Consider the following 19,141-nt stretch of genomic DNA (forward strand, 5'->3'; position numbering starts at 1 on the left):
AGCTGGGCTGGGCGTGACCTATGTGTGACACAACTGGTCCGTGGGCCGCCAGTTTGCCCCCCCCCCCGGTGAACTAGATTAGGGAAACTCAAAAGTTTAGAGTAGAGAACAACATTCCATTCTGCCGGCCCTTCCCAGTAAATCAATAAGGCTTTTTGCCTATGATTCAGGAGGTACTAAACAGCTATCAGTATAGAAGTGGTTTGTCACTGTTTTCTTCAAAGATAATTTCTGAGTTTTGAGGATCAACTAAAGTTGGCTAGCTTTGTGCTGTCCCCCCCCCCCCAATGACATTGAACTTTTATTTTTAAACCCCTATGGCCATCAAGTCAGGTTGAAATATGGGATTTTTTTCTCTTTTTGTTCACAGACCATTCAGAGAGTAAATCTCAGACACAGGAGCATTTCTCCAAATGTGATACATGCTTTTTAGCTATATTAGATGACAAATCGCCTCCCATAAAACAAGGCTAATTTCGAAAAAGATGTTAAGGGGCAATAGAAACTAGCAAATGAAACAGATTACCAGCTTTGGAAGTTCATAAAAACAATATGTTCTTCCGTACTAAATACAGTAAATGAATTGTGCTAAAAGTCTTATGAATCAAACAAGAACAAATTTCAGTCATTTATAAAGCCATTTGCAAAACTCGATTATACAATTATCTAATTGTAAAATACATTCATTGGCAACGAAGATCTCCAAAGTTTTAAAAGATTTGCTTGACATGGTTTTATTTTTTTTGTAGTTTTGGAAAATGTAGTACCTGTGAAACAAACCTTCACTATAATGAAAACCAAAGCAGAGTGGCTGGGTTTATACATGCTAAACAAAACCTACATTATGGCTTAGCATAAGGAATAGATACAAAAAGTTGTTTTCTGATGCCAGATGAACACAACAGCCCTTAGTACCAGATCATTACATCTAACCATCCAGAAAGCTTCAAATATATCATTTTCCATCCCCAAAGTCAATGTAGAACCTTAATTTTGAAAATTTTATTATTTTTTACAGTATACAATTATTTACCTATCTATTCACCAATCTACCCATCAATCTACAGGTTCAAAAACCAAGAAACAACATTTTGCATTGGAAATAAAGTAGCAAAGGAAATAAAGTAGGAAATGTATAGAAGAAAATGACTACTTATATGAAGCGAAGCTGCAAATAGGGGAAATTTGGGAGGGGTCAGATTTTTTACCCCATTTTTATTATTTTTATAATTAAGATGATGAACATACCTAATACAGGAAGTCCTTGATTTATCACAATTGAGCTCGAAATTTCCACTGCCGAGCAAGACAGTTTTTAAGTGAGTTGCCCTATTTTATGATCTTTCTTGTCACAATTGTTAAGTGAATCATTGCAGTTATTAAGTTAGTAATAGTTGTTAAATCAATCTTCCCTATTGACTTATTTATTTATTTATTTATTTAAATTTTTATACCGCCCTTCTCCCGAAGGACTCAGGGCGGTGTACAGCCAAACTCTGGTTATCAGAAGATCGCCAAAGATGATCATATGACCATGGGGATGCTGCAACAGTCGTAAGTGTGAAAAATGATCATAGCTCACTTTTTTCAGTGCCGTTGTAACTCTGGTCACTAAGCAAATGGTTGTAAGTTCAGGACTACCTGCACTCCTTCCTCCTCCTATTTTGCCCACAGCTATCTGAAGTGAGTTGGACTAAGAGAGTAACTGGCCCAAAGCCACCCTTTCAAATCCAGGATCCAGGAAACAGAATGCCATTGCAAGGCATCTTTGTGCTACGCTGTTACAAAAAAATATACAACTTTACAAAAAATTGTACAGAGAACACTTTTGGTTTAGCACTTTCATACAACCATCCCATGAACTATATACATAGACGGATCTCCAATAAACCTTATTATGGTATTCCTCTTAAAAATTACATGTGCTCTTGTGATCCCTGCAGTTGTATCTATTGCATTATAAAATAGTCCTTTTTTAATAAATGAGAACTATGTTCTGCTGTTGACCAATAGCAAAGTACAAAGAACTATATATGTGGGGTCCTTGGTGCTTTCTGAGCTTGCTTGATTTCTTGCAGATGTTTCATTACCCTAACTAGGTAACATCATCAGTAGCATTGATGACGTTACCTAGTTTGGGTAATTAAATGTCTGCAAAAAAACAAGCAAGCTCAGAGAGCACCAAGGACCCTCATTTCAACTCTGCTATAAATATTCTCCTTTATTGGAACTATATATGAGCTTGCTTTGTCTACTTTTCTGACTTTACAATAATCAAAATAGGCTCATTAATTTAGAAGCACAGAGGCAAGACTCAAAACAGCCTGAAATATTTATCCAGAAGCTTTTTGCAATGAAGTATACCTTCAAACTTAACAAAATTAAGTTTGTTAATTTTGCACTTGATACAACAAATAAATAGTTATCTCAAGCCAGTCTTGCGAATCTTCACAAGCACAGACAATTGTAACACTTTAGATTGGAACATCTTGGTCATCCAGACTAAAAAGACTTTCATTAACCAGTAAAATAGCATTAATTGGGTGGCTAGTGATAATTATCATAGGCAGTTAAGCCTCTAACTCATTCACTTAATTAAATCTTAATTAACTTTTGACAGTTTTGATCCCAGTTTACACTTTCTGTGATCATAACTGAGTTCTAAATTATAGAAATTACCCCATTCCTCCAAAATATCTACAAAATATAGTTTTGTATGGGGACAAGAACAAAGCATTATCACAATTAAATTATAATTCATATTTGTGGAAAATGAAAGATAACTGCTGCTGTATCTGAACATCTAATAGTATCAGTAAAATTAATTAAAATAGGAAAAGCACCAAAATATATTAAAATCCAATATCCAAGAGAAATGTTGTAGGGCAATTTTTTGAGACTGCACCATTTAAGAATAAGGACATGACTGAAATTCTGAATGTCTTGGGCAACATTACTACCTGGAGGGAAACGCAGCTATTTATTTTACCATATTTTTAAAAAATGACTTGGGTATTCCTAGCTGGAAAAAATAAAAGGCTTTTTTTTGAAGCTTCAAATTCTTCACACACTTCAATGAATACAGCTTTTTCTCGTGAAGATAGGGGAAGAGTGAAAAAGATCTGGAAGAAACAATGCCAGTTGACAGTAGAACATTTCTTCCAAAGGCAGAGGGGATATGCCCATGTTTGACACAAATACATTCACCACTGCTATTGATTCTAGAGTGTGCAAAATCTAGTACCATTGCCAAGGATGAAAAGAGGAGAAGCACGATGCAGAAATGTGGAGGTAGCAAGCTGCGTTGAAGTTAGTTGCGGTTTTCAAAAGGCACAGATGGTGATGTTTCATTTAAATTCTTTCAGATGCATGCATGTTTTTATACTGCTTGACCCCATTACTCAAAGAAATAGAAATATTAAATTAGGTTTCAACTGAAGATCATGAATACTTTGGGTTTGTTCTGATCCTTGGTGTCTGGATTTTCCAGCTCTATTAAAGTGTTCTTGTCATCCTTAATTGGTGGCGGCTCATTAGAAGTCTGGAACGTTTGTGGCAGATTCTTCAAACTGACATCCATATCTTTGAAAGCATGGAGTAAAAAGACTCCTAAAATAATGGTAAGAAATCCACATACCGTCCCGATAATGTCTATTACAGACATGGTGACCCACTCTTTAAAGAGGATAACTGAAGTTGTGATGACAACAGTGGTGAAGAGCACATAGTAAATGGGAAACACCATAGAAGTATTGAAGATGTCCAGAGCTTTATTGAGGTAGTTGATCTGAGTAGCAATAGAAGCCACTAATGTGAAGACAAGAATCCAGGTCAATGGGTTTTGTAGAACAGGCAGATGAGTGAAAAAACTCTTGATGGCAATGCCCAGCCCTTTAACAGAAGAAACGGAGAAAGCCCCAATCACAGAACAAATGGAGAGGTAGATGAGAATATTGGTCTGGCCATAACGTGGTGCTAGGAAACAAATCAGAACTAAGCTGATAACCAAGAGGATGCTGGCATAAACAAGAAAACCTGGAAGAAATAAACAAAAAACAAAAAAAGGTGACAAATCGTGACATTTTTATACAAGATAGAATGCAATGCTTAGCACAAGCATTGGCCAGTACAATAAATGGATGGGTAGAGCAACAGAGCACTGCATTGTTTTAAGGAACTTAAATAAATCAATCAGTTTATTGTAAGGAATAGGCATCCTCCAACACATGCAAGAACATGGTTTAAGTCTATAGATAAACAAAGCTTTTAAGGACACAAGCCTATGGCCCTATAAAACGTGAAGGAGAGGAGAAACCTAGCAGACAGATGTGAATATCTATCCTGTCTTGCTGGCTGCAGACTACTGGAGTTGGGGATTACTGAAATAATCAGTAGGATTACCAGGAGAGCATTTTATCAGGTTCGCCTGATCCGCCAGTTGCGTCCCTTCCTGGACCGGGATGCCTTATGCACAGTCACTCATGCTCTCGTTACCTCTCGCCTGGACTACTGCAATGCTCTCTACATGGGGCTCCCCTTGAAGAGCACCCGGAGACTTCAGCTAGTTCAGAACGTGGCTGCGCGGGTTATTGAGGGAGCGTCTCGGAGCTCCCACATAACACCTATCCTGCGCAGACTGCACTGGCTACCTGTTGTTTTCCGGGTGCGCTTCAAGGTATTGGTTACCACCTTTAAAGCGCTCCATGGCTTAGGACCGGGCTATCTACGGGACCGCCTACTGCCGGCTTCTATCTCCCATCGTCCGGTACGCTCCCACAGAGAGGGACTCCTCAGGGTGCCGTCAGCCAAACAGTGTCGACTGGCGGCCCCAGGGAGGGCCTTCTCTGTGGGAGCTCCGACCCTGTGGAACGAACTTCCCCTCGGACTTCGACAATTAGCTGACCTTAGGACCTTTCGCCGGGAACTTAAAACATATTTATCTCGGATGGCTGGACTACCCTCATTTTTACTTTTATTGGACGTGTTTTTAAAATTTTGTTATTCTACGGGCGAGGACGTTTTTTAACATTTTGGGCATTTAAATTAGTTTTTTAAGGGATGTTTTTAATTATTGTGTGTATTTATATTTTATCTGCCTGTTCACCGCCCTGAGTCCTTCGGGAGAAGGGCGGTATACAAATTAAAATATTATTATTATTATTATTATTATTATTATTATTATTATTATTATTATTATTATTATTATTATTATTATTATTATTATTATTATTATATTCCAATTATTGAATTTAGGGCTACTTTGCAACTGATCATACAGCTCTAAGGATAAGATTCAGTGAAAGGCAGGCATACATGCTCTGTATACTTATTTTCTCTGAAAGGCTGAACATCAAAAGCTGTTTCTCTGTATCTCATCTCGAAAACCAATTTTTTTAAAATTGAAATTTATATCAATTCAAAATGAAATATTTAAAAAAATTGACAACAGGACATGAGAGTTTCATGGAAGATTTTCTCCCTCGGAAAGAGAAGCAAGACAATTGGCACAGCCCATGGGATGCCACCAAACCCAAATATGTACAAAATCATGGAAGATTCACCCTTGTGCAAGACAGTTTTACAACCATCACATTACTTCGCCTGGGAAGCTGGTTCAGATATGATAACATTCCAACTAAACACAACACCTTCATTCCTTTGCTATCTTATTTCATAAGCTTACCTGGTTCCTTCAGTTTTGAAAGCAATTCTCCCAAAGTGGTGATTTCCTCTTCTTCTGGAGCATGTATCACAAGAATGGTGCTACCCACAATGCTCAGCATGCAGCCAAGTTTGCCTAGCAAGTTCAGCCGTTCTCCAAGCAAATAAGAGGACAAAATGGCACTGGGCACAACAGACAAATACAGAAGTACAGCCTTTATTCTTCCTGTTACACTTGTAAATTACTGATAACAAACATAAAGTCAGTGGTGAAATTTGAACCGGTTTACTACCAGTTTGCTGGCTGCTTGTGCGTGCTGTGTACGGTATGCGCAGTGCGCACCACGCACCAAATGCGAGGTGCGCACACTCAGTGCACAAAAAGGAGGCATGTGGTAAGTAGAACAGTGCATGGGCATCAGCTGTGGCACACGATCTTTTTTATTACTTTTAAAAGCATTTTTTTAGCAACTTCTTAGGCCAAAGAGGTTGCAAAAAAATGCTTTTAAAAGTAGAAAAAAAGCCTCTGACGATCAGGCAACTCAGCTGGGATCGTCAGAGCCTTTTTTTTACCTTTTAAAAGCACTTTTTACAACCTATTCAGCTGAATAGGTTGTTAAAAAATGCTTTTAAAAGTAAAAAAAAAGGCTATGACGATCGCGTGGCTAGCTGGGCACGGGCGGGGTGGGGGGGAGGAGGGATTTTTCCTACCGGTTCTCTGAACCACCCACTGCCATCACTACCAGATTGGCTGATCCAGTCCAAAACGGGAGCATTTCACCCCTGCATAAAGTCCTTACAAATCTGTATTCTATTAATTGACATAGATTAAAGTCACTGAAACATAAAAGTATTATGCAAGATCAATTTTAAGAGGGGGGGAAAAAAAACAGGACTTAAGTACATATCTGGCTACTGGTATATTAGCACAAGATTAGAAATCTCTTTTCTGCTGGCAAGCCAGATCACATTATTAACACCTAGACCTAGAATAAATGTAGGAGAACAGAGCAAAATAAAAGGAAGTCACCTTATAAGCACACTAAGTGCCCCGAGTGGTGTAACAATTGTTGCAGCTGCAAAGGCATATGCGGCAAAGTTGGCGGCCTCTCCTCCACCCACTGAGCAAATAGCCACCAGGAGAAAAAAAGAAAAAGAACAGGTGAATTACAACTATTACTACCAGTATTTAGGTTCTCACTGGCCAGCAGCTCCACTCAGTTCCATACAATTGTCTTACTAAGAAAACATTAAAGCTTATGAATGCTAAGCAGAAAGTTATCTGTCCAGGTAATCCTCGACTTATGACCATTTGTTCAGAGATTGTTCAAAGTTATGATAGTGTTGAATGAAGGAACTTATGACCTGTGCCTAAAGTTATGACCGTTGCGGCATCCTTCATTGTCACGTGATCAAAATTCAGGCACTGGCAGCCCACCTGCACTTATGACCACAGGGTACCATAACTCCCTCCCACCTATCTCTTCCCTTCCTCCCACACCATCTATGCCTGTTTGGTCCCCTGCTGCTCTCCCCCATCTGGCTTTCACTGTCTTCTTGCTCTCACTGCTGACAAGGAATGCCCGGCCGGCTGCCTTGTGCTATGAAAAAGAAAGAATAGCCTAAAGAATAGCCTATGCACGGTCACTCACGCCCTCGTGACGTCTCGCCTGGATTACTGCAATGCTCTCTACATGGGGCTCCCCTTGAAGGGCATCCGGAGACTGCAGTTAGTTCAGAATGCGGCTGCTTGGGTTATAGAGGGAGCCCCTCGTGGCTCCCGTATGACACCTATCCTGCGCAGGCTGCACTGCTACCTGTGGCCTTCCGGGTGCGCTTCAAGGTTTTGGTAACCACCTTTAAAGCGCTCCATGGCATAGGGCCGGGTTACTTACGGGACCGCCTACTGCTACCGAATGCCTCTCACCGACCCGTGCGCTCTCACAGAGAGGGACTCCTCAGGGTGCCGTCAGCTAGGCAGTGCCGTCTGGCGACGCCCAGGGGAAGGGCCTTCTCTGTGGGGGCTCCCACCCTCTGGAACGAACTCCCCCCAGGACTTCGTCAACTTCCGGACCTCCGAACCTTCCGTCGCGAGCTTAAAACACATTTATTCATCTGTGCAGGACTGGACTAGATTTTAAATTTATAGGGGTTTTAAACTGGTTTTAATATTTATATTATTTTTAATAATTTGGCTTTTAGAATAAGTTTTTTAATGGTTATCTTAATTTGTACATAAATGTTTTTTATTTGCCTGTGAACCGCCCTGAGTCCTTCGGGAGATAGGGCGGTATACAAATACGAACAAATAAAATAAATAAAATAAAATAAATAAAGCAGCCCCTGAACCATTGCAGCACACTAAAATACCCCTTTGCAAAGAGCTCCTGGGTGGGGCTGAGGCTGGCTTTGCACTGTGAAAAGGGCAGGGGGAGAAGTTGCCTGCAAATATTTCCTGCATTTCAGTCCACCAAAGCTCACACCACTATAAATTTGTCAGTTGCTGAAGGCGCTACAAGGCACATTGCTGGCTCTGACCAGCAAATGTCTCTTCTGAAAATGAAATCATTTAAATTCCTGAACATTCCTATGTTATGGTGATAAGATCTGAAAAAATAATTTCCACAAGCTTCAGTGTAATCTGTCAGTGCAAAGAGGCCTTTCAGCATAAAAAGATCTTTAAGGTATTCAAACATAAACTTCAAGTACAAAAAGGCCCCCCCAAAAAAAAAAGTAATAGAAACAACTTCTGTAACTGAAGCATGCAAAATAATCTTTACAACCCTGGGAAACACAGAGTCCTCACAATTAAGTCCTCAGTAATCATCAAGGTTAAATATTTGATCAGATACAAACCCAAGCCTGGCTAAATATAATCGTACTTACTGGTTAGCAAACCAGCCCACCACAGCCAGTCTCTTAGATAGCCATGACCTCCATCTCCTTGGGAAATAAAAAAGACATATTTAGAGGAGCATTTTGTAAAAACCTTTTATATAAAATAAAATCAATTCTAAACAGAATGCTATGGTACTTAAACATAAAAGAGAGAAAGAAACAACAGCTTGGACTGAAAAAACAACAATTGGTCTACAATTCACAACATACATATGTTCAAAGACTTTTAAATGCCTTTCAAGAAAAAAAAGTAAATAATACCTGAACTGGCAGGCCCTTAAAATCCCTCCCCCATACCCGCACCTTTTGCGTGCATGGACTGAACTCTCCTGGCTTAAGATTTCTGAAATTAGCTGCCATAACCTTATGCTCTGACTTGAACATTTTATCATAAGCCATAGCATATATTGTTACAGACTTGTTTTTCAACATTTTCTCCAGAAATATATTATACTAGAAAAAGTATTGTTATTCTACAAAACAGGACTGGATTATTAATCCACTTGGATTTGTGCTATGAATACTGTCTAGTAGCATCTCTCTAAAGTTGCAGGTTGTGTATTTAAAATGGCAACTGTAGGATGAATTCAATGTGATATCTGAAGGGGTCTTAAGAGGCCAAAAGGTATTAATTACTTCTTCAAACTGGAACTTGACCGCTGTATTTTCTAACAACCATTATTCCAAAATTCAGAGCCACTGCAACATATCCTTGATTATACTGGCTCGGAATTTTTAAGAAAGTTGAAGTCCAATACGACAACACTTAAAGAAAGTTGGCTTAAATGCCACTAGAGTTCTTTTCCAGAAAACATATTTTTCTGTCCCGTCTCATAAATCAAAAAATTCATACCAGCTCTGGTGCCACCTTTCTCCACCAGTCGACGCAGTCCTTTCTTCTTGAGGATGACACTGGTGCCAATGAGAAAACTTGAAAAGATGGCCAAGCCCAAGCCAATGTAAAAGCCATATTTGTCTTCAACTTGTACCATCCAGTTGGAGCTTAAATTAAGATTTGTATGGGGTGAAACTGGAGAACTGATATTCTTAATGATTTCACAAACAGCATGATGATTCAGGCAAGCCAGAGTGATCAGAGAGCCTAACCAAGACAAGGAAATGTGGGGGAGAAGAGAAGATTAGAAATTAAGACATTAATAACTAGCAGCCCACATGTCTTTAATTTTGCATGCAACCTTCTAGATTATGTTATTGCTAAGAATTTTTTCTTTCTTCATTTGGATTCTTGCACCACAAGTGGCATTTAATTACTTCTTAGAAAAACTATGAGGTTAAAAATATACATTCCAAATCTATGCAAGGAGAAGAATTGAGAAACAATGGCATTCAGATGCCTTAAAACACAACCTTATAATAACCAACAATCTGGAGGCACTGTATTCTTCTTGGACTACAAATATTTTCAAGGTATATTTCAGACTTGAAATTCAGCTTAGATGAGGCCATGTATTTGGAAACCTACTGCTTCTTTAATTACATATTTCTAAGACTATGACATTATTGCTTTGTCCTTCCAATGCATGTGCTCAAGTTTGGCCTTGCTCTGCAATAAATTAGTATTTGTAAATAGCCTTTGACCATTTCCACTCTTTAAAAGGATCCCTGATTGTAAGATTATCTACAGGAACCTTCAATTTATACACATCATTTTAGTACATATTCAACAGACTGCTCCAGTGTTTCCCAAAGAAAAGCTTGTCTCCATTTTATTAGGTGGAAATAATGAGAAGATAATATTTTTTCACAAGTTCTGAGATGTCTCCTATTACAGGGTTGTCAAACTAGATTTCATTGAGGACCGCATCAGTGTTGTGTTTGACCTTGGGGGGGCATGGCTGGTATGGCGAGGGCATTACCCTCTGCCAGTGAAAAGGGAACTTGGGGTAGCTGTTTGTGGCCTCCCGGTGCCCTGTTTTCAGCCGGGACGGCCTCTTGCAGCCCTCTGCCAGTGAAAAGAGAGTTCAGGGGGCTGCACATGCAATCATAAGCGTTTCTCATGAGATGAGATACGCATTCTTAATATTAATTAATGTTCTTAATGAAGAAGTGAAATATAGTGGGAGAACAAAATCTAGGAAGGTTAACAGTTTCACCAAAGCTTTCCAAGGGCACCTTTAGGGGCAAGTAAATTTTTTTCAATCCAGATATGTAATAAGTGGATTTTTTTCCTCAGACAATATAGCCTTTTCTGTCTCTTTGCCCATCACAGCCCTCTTCCCAGCCATTCAAGGTATTTGTGATCATCTTTAAAGCTCTTCCAGCCATGGGCCCAGGTTACCCTGTCTTGTCCCAATTACATTGGCCCATCCCACCCAATCAGGCAGGGCCGCTAAAGAACTTTGATTAACAGGGTCTAGGAAGAGGTCCTTCTCTGTCATTGCCCCAATCCATTCTGTCCCTTGAGGTGAGGCTGATCCCTATCTTTCTGGTATTCCAGAATAGCATTAAAATATGGGTTTTATTGGCATGGGGGCAATTGGCATGGGGGCTGAAAAGTAATATACAACTCTAGGGTTTGTTTGTGGCTTACGGGCATTCCCTCCATCTTTTTAACTCTGTCATTTAACTGCCTTTTAAACTTTGTTAATTTTATTTTATGTATGGATTTTATGGATTTTTAAAAAATCTGTAAATTACCCAGAGTCACTATTAGTGAGATGGGTGGTGTATAAATTTGGTTAATAAATATATGAATTCCTGAATGTCATGGACGTTTTGGAATTGCATATTCAGATATTGTAGTGGAACAGGACATCAAGAGAAATTGACAGGGCTCCTTTGAACAAGTCAGGAAGTGTCTTTTTCTTTGAACCAGACAACCCTGGATCAAAACCACCTTCTTAAAAATAAATAATCTCATTCATTTATATATATATTTTTTGGGGGGGTTGTTGTTCCTTATTTGAGTTTTAATAATGAAGTAGTATGCATTGAATGGATACATTCACAAATCAGAAACTGAAGAATAGAATTGAAAGAATCATTACAGAAAAAAATATATTAGCAGCTCCATATTTATGAATTTGCTAAAACTGCTTAAATACAAAAGGAGAGATAATGACCAAATATACTGAGGGAACAGGAAACTCAAATCTGTCTTTTGTCAAATTAAACAGAAAAAAAGAATATTGCTGATAAATTATATCTACAGCAATGCAAATATAGCATGGTGGTGTTTAGACCCTGGCACTTTGCCTAATACAGGACAGTCTTTGTGAGCCTGAAAACAAAAAGAGAATTCTTATTAGTTCTGAAGCCACAATGCCCTAATGTCATGCAATAGCTGGCCCTTTCCTTCTTCTGCGATAGTTACCCTCAAAAGCAAATAATCAGAAAGAAAGAGGCTAAAAATGGAGAGTTGTTAAGTCATATATTTTATTAAGACAGCTTCTGCTGTACTTTTTGGTAGGAGATTAAGTTCAAAGCCCTCTGAATAGATAGGAATTGAATGTTAGGCCTAGTCCATGTACACAGCAGAAAGAAGTGGTGATAAAGCGGAAAGCATATTAAAGAAGTAGAATTTCCTTTCAAAATTTAAAAAAAGGATGTCTTATGGAGATTCTCAGTGATCCAGGTCATGGTTGTCCCAAAGGAAGAAGAAATTGTTTTGAACAACAATTCCTCTGTTAGAATCAGTAAAAGACAACTTTTCAAATCAGGAAACTGAATCCATTTGTCTCAGATCTAAGGCTTGTTTTGTAGAGGCAATCAGGTATCCCAATTTATTATGGGATATTTTAGCAATTCATATACACCTGTTTGTTTACTTAGGCAACTTGCCTTTCTTCTAAATTTCTGCAGACTATGCTAGAGAATCTCATAATTAACCCACACAAACCTGTCAACCATGGGAAATTTTAATTAGACACATGTAATAAGACATGCTCCCCAATAAAATCAGCAATGTACAGTACTGGGAAAGACTAGCAATGTCTACTGAGTCTGACAAGTGGATTTAGTTTATGGAAACAAGACTCAATTTTGCTCCTGCAAGAATAAATTAAATCTACATTGGTAATTTAACAACAGATGGCAAAGATTTATGTATGAGCAGCAGGATAATGCCTCTTAATATGCAAACTGGAGAACATTATTGCTCTGAAGAAGTGATTACACATCAATCTGTAGAATTAAGAGGTTGCTTTCCTGGATCAGGCTTCTAATAACTCTTTCAGGATCCACTGCCTAAAGAATCTTCTTTCAGAACAAACAGTTTGCTGCTCTATATTTTGCTTAGAAAAATATAGAGCAAACTCTATAAAAGAAGCTGAAAAGCTGAACAGGATTGTGGCAGGATGTTAGGCAATTACACCCCTGATCCTTTCACCTCCATTTCTAATAAGGTCTGGTTTCACTAACTTTGTAGGCTTAGGACAAACAGGAGTGGCTTGATGGAGCTGATTTGTTCCTTATATACTCAAGATCTTTGCTTCCTCGATTTGGTCTTCCCCCAGTTATATCACGAACAAACAAGTCAGTCCTAGAGGAAATCCATCCTGACTGCTCTTTAGAAGGCCAGATCCTGAAGATGAAACTGAAATACTTTGGCCACCTAATGAGAAGGAAGGACTCACTGGAGAAGAGCCTAATGCTGGGAAAGATTGAGGGCAAAAGAAGAACAGGACGGCAGAGAATGTGGTGGCTGGATGGAGTCACTGAAGCAGTAGGCGTGAGCTTAAATGGACTCCAGAGGATGGTAGAGGACAGGAAGGCCTGGAGGAACATTGTCCATGGGGTCATGATGGGTTGGACATGACTTCGCAATTAACAACAGTTGTATCACAGGAAAATGACCCACATTCCACTAGTCTGAATTCCAGTTTTGCCTTGAGAGTTACTCATGAATGCCAAAGAGAATGTTTTCAAAAGCAGTTTGGAGGCAACCCTCCTCCCATGAACCATACCACAATCTTGGGCCTTGTGTGGTTTCACCATGCATTAAATAAAAAAACCCGGCTGAATTCTTAATCCCAAATCAATAAGTATCACAGTGCAAACTGTTTTACAGCTGAATGCAAAATGAATTAGGAAATCAGTTAAGTTCATTAAAAAAGTCACCTTGCCCTCAGCTAATCCGTCTCCCTTTTGATCCAGCAATTATATCACCCTTGGCAGATTAATTTTAAGAAGTGTAGACCTCAGCTCCCAGAATTCTGCTCAGGAAGATGAAGTCTACACCTCTTCAAAGGCACTAAGGTTGAGAAATACTGAATTATACAGTAATTATACATTCTTGTTAAATTTTGTAGGAGGAAAGGGAGGAGGAGGAGGAAGAGTTGAGGGAAAACTTCTGGAAGCCAAGAAAACGGGTAGGTTCCGATCTTTTCCCACAGAAGAAAGAGCTGTGCCAAAGAGGAGGCAAGGTGGGCCAAGTGGGAGGAAAGAACTGGGGTGGAGACCTTATCCATTTTTAAATTTTCAGGGTTTTTTTTAGAAATCAGTCGGCCTTCTTGCATCTCTCCTAGGGACGACAGATGAAGTCAGGATCGTCGCGAAGGAGGTGTGTGTGTGTGTGTGTGTGTGTGTGTGTGTGTGTGTGTGTGTGAGAGAGAGAGAGAGAGAGAGAGAGAGGAAAGTTTCTCCCTAAATCTTTTCTTAGAAGCCAACGAATTTGGAAGAAAGGTTTTCCGTGAACAAGAGAAATGCAAGCGGGTAGGAAAGGGAGCCTCTTCAAAAGCCAACCTGGAGGCAAAACGAGCGCGCTCACTCACCGCTGGCACAGCTCCTATTCACCCACAGTGGCTCCGGGAGCTCCATGCGCGCTTCGGGGTGAGAAGAATCAGCACATTCCTAAAAGGCAGCCGCTAAGGAGACGCGGCAGGAGGAAATATGGAGACGGGGTGAGATGCGCGCCTGGTGCCCACGCTGGTTCGCTCGGCTTCGCTGCCGCCTCCCTCTTTCACTGTTGGCTCCCTTCGGCCGTCAGCTTCGGAAGGAAGAACGGCCTTCCCTTCCCTTCCCTCCCCTCCCCTCTCTCCTTTCTCCTCGCCCTGCCTCGCCTAACCTGCGCGGAGCTTGAAAATTGCCCCCTGGCGAAAGTGGGATCGCACCTGCTCCAGACGGATACGCCGCGCCACTCCTTCCTCCTCCTCTTGCGTGGTGCCTCCTTGAGCGTCACACACCTGTCCTCCTGGACCTACGAGATCGGCGGACTTTTGGAGCGGAGCACGTCACATACGAGCCCTTGCAGGCATTCTGTGTGTACCTGGCTTTCTGCACGAGTCCCTTGCGCTTTCATAGAATAGAATAGAATTTATTTTATTTATTTATTTTTGTCACAACATCATATAAAAAGGATTATATAGTATATAAACATATATATGAGTAAATATTAGGAGGTATAAGCACCAATATATATATAGGAAGAAGAAAAGAAAAGAAAAACAATAGGACAGGAACGGTAGGCACGTTTGTGCGCTTATGCACGCCCCTTATGGTCCTCTTAGGAATGGAGTGAGGTCAATAGTAGAAAGTTTTTGGTTGAAGCTTTTAGGATTATGGGAAGAGACCACAGAGTCAGGTAAAGTATTCCAAGCACTGATGATTCTGTTACAGAAGTCATATTTTCTGCAATCTAGATTAAAGCGGTTAACATTAAGTTTAAATCTATTGGTTGCTCTTGTATTGTTGCAATTAAAGCTGAAGTAGTCTTTAACAGGAAGGACATTACAATAGATGATTCTATGAGTTAAACTTAGGTCTTGTCGAAGGCGACGGAGTTCCAAGTTTTCTAAGCCTAGGATTTCAAGTCTGGTGGGATAAGGTATTTTGTTGTTTTCAGAGGAATGGAGAACTCTTCTTGTAAAATATTTCTGGACTCGCTCAATTGTATTGATGTCAGAGATGTGGTGAGGGTTCCAAACAGGCGAGCTGTATTCTAGAATTGGTCTAGCAAATGTTTTATATGCTCTGGTTAGTAGTGTAGTGTTTTTGGAAAAGAAGCTACGCAAGATTAGGTTTACAACTCTTAGAGCCTTTTTTGCTATGTAGTTACAGTGGGCTTTGACACTTAGATCATTTGACATGAAAACTCCAAGGTCTTTAACGGGGTGGGGGGTCATCTGTAAGGTAATGTCCATCAAGTATGTACTTAGTGTTTGGGTTCTTTTTTCCAATATGTAAGACTGAGCATTTGCTGGTTGAGATCTGGAGTTGCCAAGTTTTAGACCAAGTGGTTAGATGATCAAGGTCTTTTTGGATGATAGATGCATTGTCTGTGGTGTTAAATAGTTTGACATCGTCAGCAAAGAGAACACAATTACTTGCGATATGATCACAAAGATCATTAATGTATAGTATGAAGAGTGTTGGTCCAAGGACGCTGCCTTGAGGAACCCCACTCTTGACAGGAACAGGATTTAATAGAGCATTGCCAATTTTGACCACTTGTTGTCTGTTGGACAGAAATGCAGATATCCATTTGTGAAGGGGTCCTGAAATGCCATAGGATTTTAGTTTTAGGAGAAGTTTATCGTGTACTACTGAGTCAAAAGCTTTGCAGAAGTCTATGTAGATTGCCTCTATTGTTTTGCCTTGATCGAGATTTGTAGTCCATATGTTTTTACAGTGAAGAATTTGTAAGTTGCATGATAATTTTTTCCTGAAACCAAATTGTTTATTGGAGAGTAGGTTGTTAGTTTCTAAGTGTGAGGTAATGGATTGGTTGATGATTGATATAGAATATAGAATAGAATAGAATAGAATAGAATAGAATAGAATAGAATAGAATAGAATAGAATAGAATTTTTTATGGCCAAGTGTGATTGGACACACAAGGAATTTGTCTTGGTGCATATACTCACAGCGTACATAAAAGAAAAGATACGTTCATCAAGAATTCTAAGGTACAACACTTAATGATAGTCTAGGGTACAAATAAGCAACCAAGAACCAATCAATATCAACATAAATCATAAGGATACAAGCAACAAAGTTACAGTCATACAGTCATAAGTGGAAGGAGATGAATGATGGGAAAGATGAGAAGATTAATAGTAATGCAAATTTAGTAAATAGTTTGACAGTGTTGAGGGAATTATTTGTTTAGCAGAGTGATGGGGTTCGGGAAAAAACTCTTCTTGTGTCTAGTTGTTCTGGTGTGCAGTGCTCTGTAGCGTCGTTTTGAGGGTAGGAGTTGAAACAGTTTATGTCCAGGATGTGAGGGGTCTAAATATTTTCACAGCCCCTTTTTTGACTCGTGCAGTATACAGGTCCTCAATGGAAGGCAGGTAGTTAGACATTTCTTAGGCATATGTTTGGACTCCTACGTCTATTTTCAAAGGTGGAAAGGCCATCCGTTTTTCCACTCTGATTTAAACTATTTTTCCTTCTTAAGTTTTATTTATGCACTTTTTGTTTGTTTTGGCAAGGTATGACTTACTGAATGTGAGCATACCCCACACTCATCTTTGATGGTGTTACCTAGTCACGTAATAAAACATCTGCAAGCAAACAACCAAGCTCAGAGAACACCAAGGACTCCACAGTTCAACCCTGTTCAACCCTGAGATACATATCTTATTTTATTTTGAATTCAGTATAATCTTGTTCTAAATCTTATGGATTCTAACAGATTAACAGAGTTGGAATAGACCTTGTAGGTTATCTAGTTCAGCCCAGCAGAAGACCCAACACCAATTCTGACAGATGGCAGTCCCGTCTCTTGAAAGCTTCCAGTGATGAAGCTCGCACAACTTATGAAAGCAAGCTGATTCAGTGATTCAGGCCCTTATAGTCTCCAGGTACTGGAGAGGGATATCAGCAGTATTACCAGTCTTGCCTCCATGCTGTTGTGGTCCACCAGCAGCCTGTGGAGCTGGCAGCGGACTCGGACAGTGAGGAGGCTGGGGAGGTCAGTCCTGGAATTAGGGGAAGGCCCGGAAGAAGGTTCTGCATCAGAGGCAGAGATGGGGCCAGGGCCATCTGGGAGCGATGGGCGGATTCTGGAGCCTCCAGAGGCAGACAGTAGAGAGGCAGAGGAATGGGAGAAAACCGTTCCTAGTGCATGCATGCGAAGAGCTACCAGAAGGCAAGAGCAGCTAAAGCAAAAAGGATGACTCAGGAGTAAGGCCAGGAGATGATTGGCCCCTCCCATAAGGCTTAAAAGAGCAGCAACAGCTCTTGGGCTCTTTGTAGGAAAGCAACATTGCTACAATTGTTTCTAGTTGGTGTCTCTTGTTTCTGAACTTCGTGGGGCTTTGCCAAGAAAAGACTTTGGCAGGGTGCCAAAGAAGACAGAGTTTTGTGATAAGGCCGAAGGACATTTTATGAAGGATTTGTTTTGGAATTAATTTGGACTAAGCTAAGAATGAATTACTTCATTCTCAGCTTAGTCCAAATTAATTCCAAAACAAATCTCAGTAATTCTCAGCTGTTCTAATAAAATATGTTTGTTTAGGACTGATTGCATCTGGTAATAACTACTTGGGCCTAGGTCACAACACATGCAGTAGCAATGCAAATCTTGGGTATCAATTAGGATATTGATAATACCAAACTCCAAACAGCAAGGTAGCCTTATATGGATTGTTGGTGGGGACAGAGGACTGTCTCCTGTGGAATTGCAGAAGGGAATAGCCACTGGGCCTACCTGCCATCCTCACCCACTAGCCACTGGGACTGACCACTGAGGGAAGAGCAGCAAAACCACTGCAATGCTGCAGTCTCCAGACCCTGCAGGTGGTCCAGAAAGATACCATAACTGGTGGTAACGAAAGCTGCTAAGATATCTAAAATGATCGGAATAGGTTTATTTCCTCCAGTTAGTTCCTGGCCAAGGTTATCTGTTAATCCAGTCACTGTTGTCAGAATGTCTAAACTTAGACATTCATCTGCTTCCTCAATGGAGTTCTGCAGTTGAGCGTTCCTCATTGTCTCAGCAACCTCCCCCAAAAGAGAAGGCTGGATTCAGGAAAGACTTCAAGAAACGGGACACCACAGTTTCCTTAAAGGCCACTGGCAGGTTCCTCATGAACTGAGGTGTAGCAATCTATCAGCATTTTGTGGTAGGCCAATCAAGAAACAGACACTTCAGAAATTTCAGGAGTGCTGTTTATTGTTGAACGGTAGAGTAAAAGAATCCTGAACACTCTTCTTCTTTCTCAAGTTTCTTTTAATTCTTTCTTTCTTTAATTCTTTCCTTTCCCATTTTCAAGGACAGCTCTGCATTTCTTCATACAATCTACCAGATAGGAAACTCCAACTGCCATAAATATGTGTCAGTTGCCAACTGTCTGAATTTTGATCACATGACCATGGGGATGCTGCAACAGTTGTAAGTATGAAAAATGGTCATAATTTTTTTTCCAGTAATATTGTAACTTTGAACACTCACTAAATGAACTGTTGTAAATTGAGGAAAACCTGTACTTGTCCACCATTAGATTGTGAATGGGCAAGGTCTTATTGAAGCCAGACCTGGCATTTTGGATGGTTTTTTGATTATGCCAATTTATTTCTGTGGATGAGTGTTTATTTTAACTATGGATCTTGCTGCTGTTTAGCATTCTTAATAGAAAGCTGGCATATAAAGACAATAGACAAGATATATGAATAAACACCA

The 19,141-nt window shown here is 40.0% G+C and overlaps 1 protein-coding gene across 1 annotated transcript; it reads right to left on the reverse strand.

The window, feature by feature from the left end:
• Nucleotides 1-579: 579 nt before the first annotated feature.
• On the reverse strand, nucleotides 580-14,694 carry NIPAL4 (NIPA like domain containing 4). The gene is made up of 7 exons (XM_058171849.1): nucleotides 14,585-14,694; nucleotides 14,292-14,384; nucleotides 9,413-9,661; nucleotides 8,548-8,604; nucleotides 6,692-6,782; nucleotides 5,684-5,844; nucleotides 580-4,035 (listed from the first exon to the last, which is right to left on the reverse strand). The coding sequence occupies exons 2-7, from the start codon at nucleotides 14,335-14,337 to the stop codon at nucleotides 3,431-3,433; spliced, it is 1,209 nt and encodes a 402-aa protein (XP_058027832.1). The 5' UTR covers nucleotides 14,338-14,384; nucleotides 14,585-14,694; the 3' UTR covers nucleotides 580-3,430.
• Nucleotides 14,695-19,141: the final 4,447 nt, after the last annotated feature.

The sequence above is a fragment of the Ahaetulla prasina genome, chromosome 2 (genome assembly GCF_028640845.1).
Source record: "Ahaetulla prasina isolate Xishuangbanna chromosome 2, ASM2864084v1, whole genome shotgun sequence".
Classification (NCBI taxonomy): Eukaryota; Metazoa; Chordata; class Lepidosauria; order Squamata; family Colubridae; genus Ahaetulla; species Ahaetulla prasina.

Excerpts from the sequence above, each read along its gene's own strand:
- NIPAL4 (XM_058171849.1), bottom strand. The coding sequence starts at position 14,337 with ATGGAGCTCCCGGAGCCACTGTGGGTGAATAGGAGCTGTGCCAGCG. Across the intron at positions 8,605-9,412 it reads GAAAGGTGGCACCAGAGCTG|GAGATGGAGGTCATGGCTAT; the intron begins GTATGAATTTTT and ends TTATTTCCCAAG. Across the intron at positions 4,036-5,683 it reads TTCAAAACTGAAGGAACCAG|GTTTTCTTGTTTATGCCAGC; the intron begins GTAAGCTTATGA and ends TATTTCTTCCAG.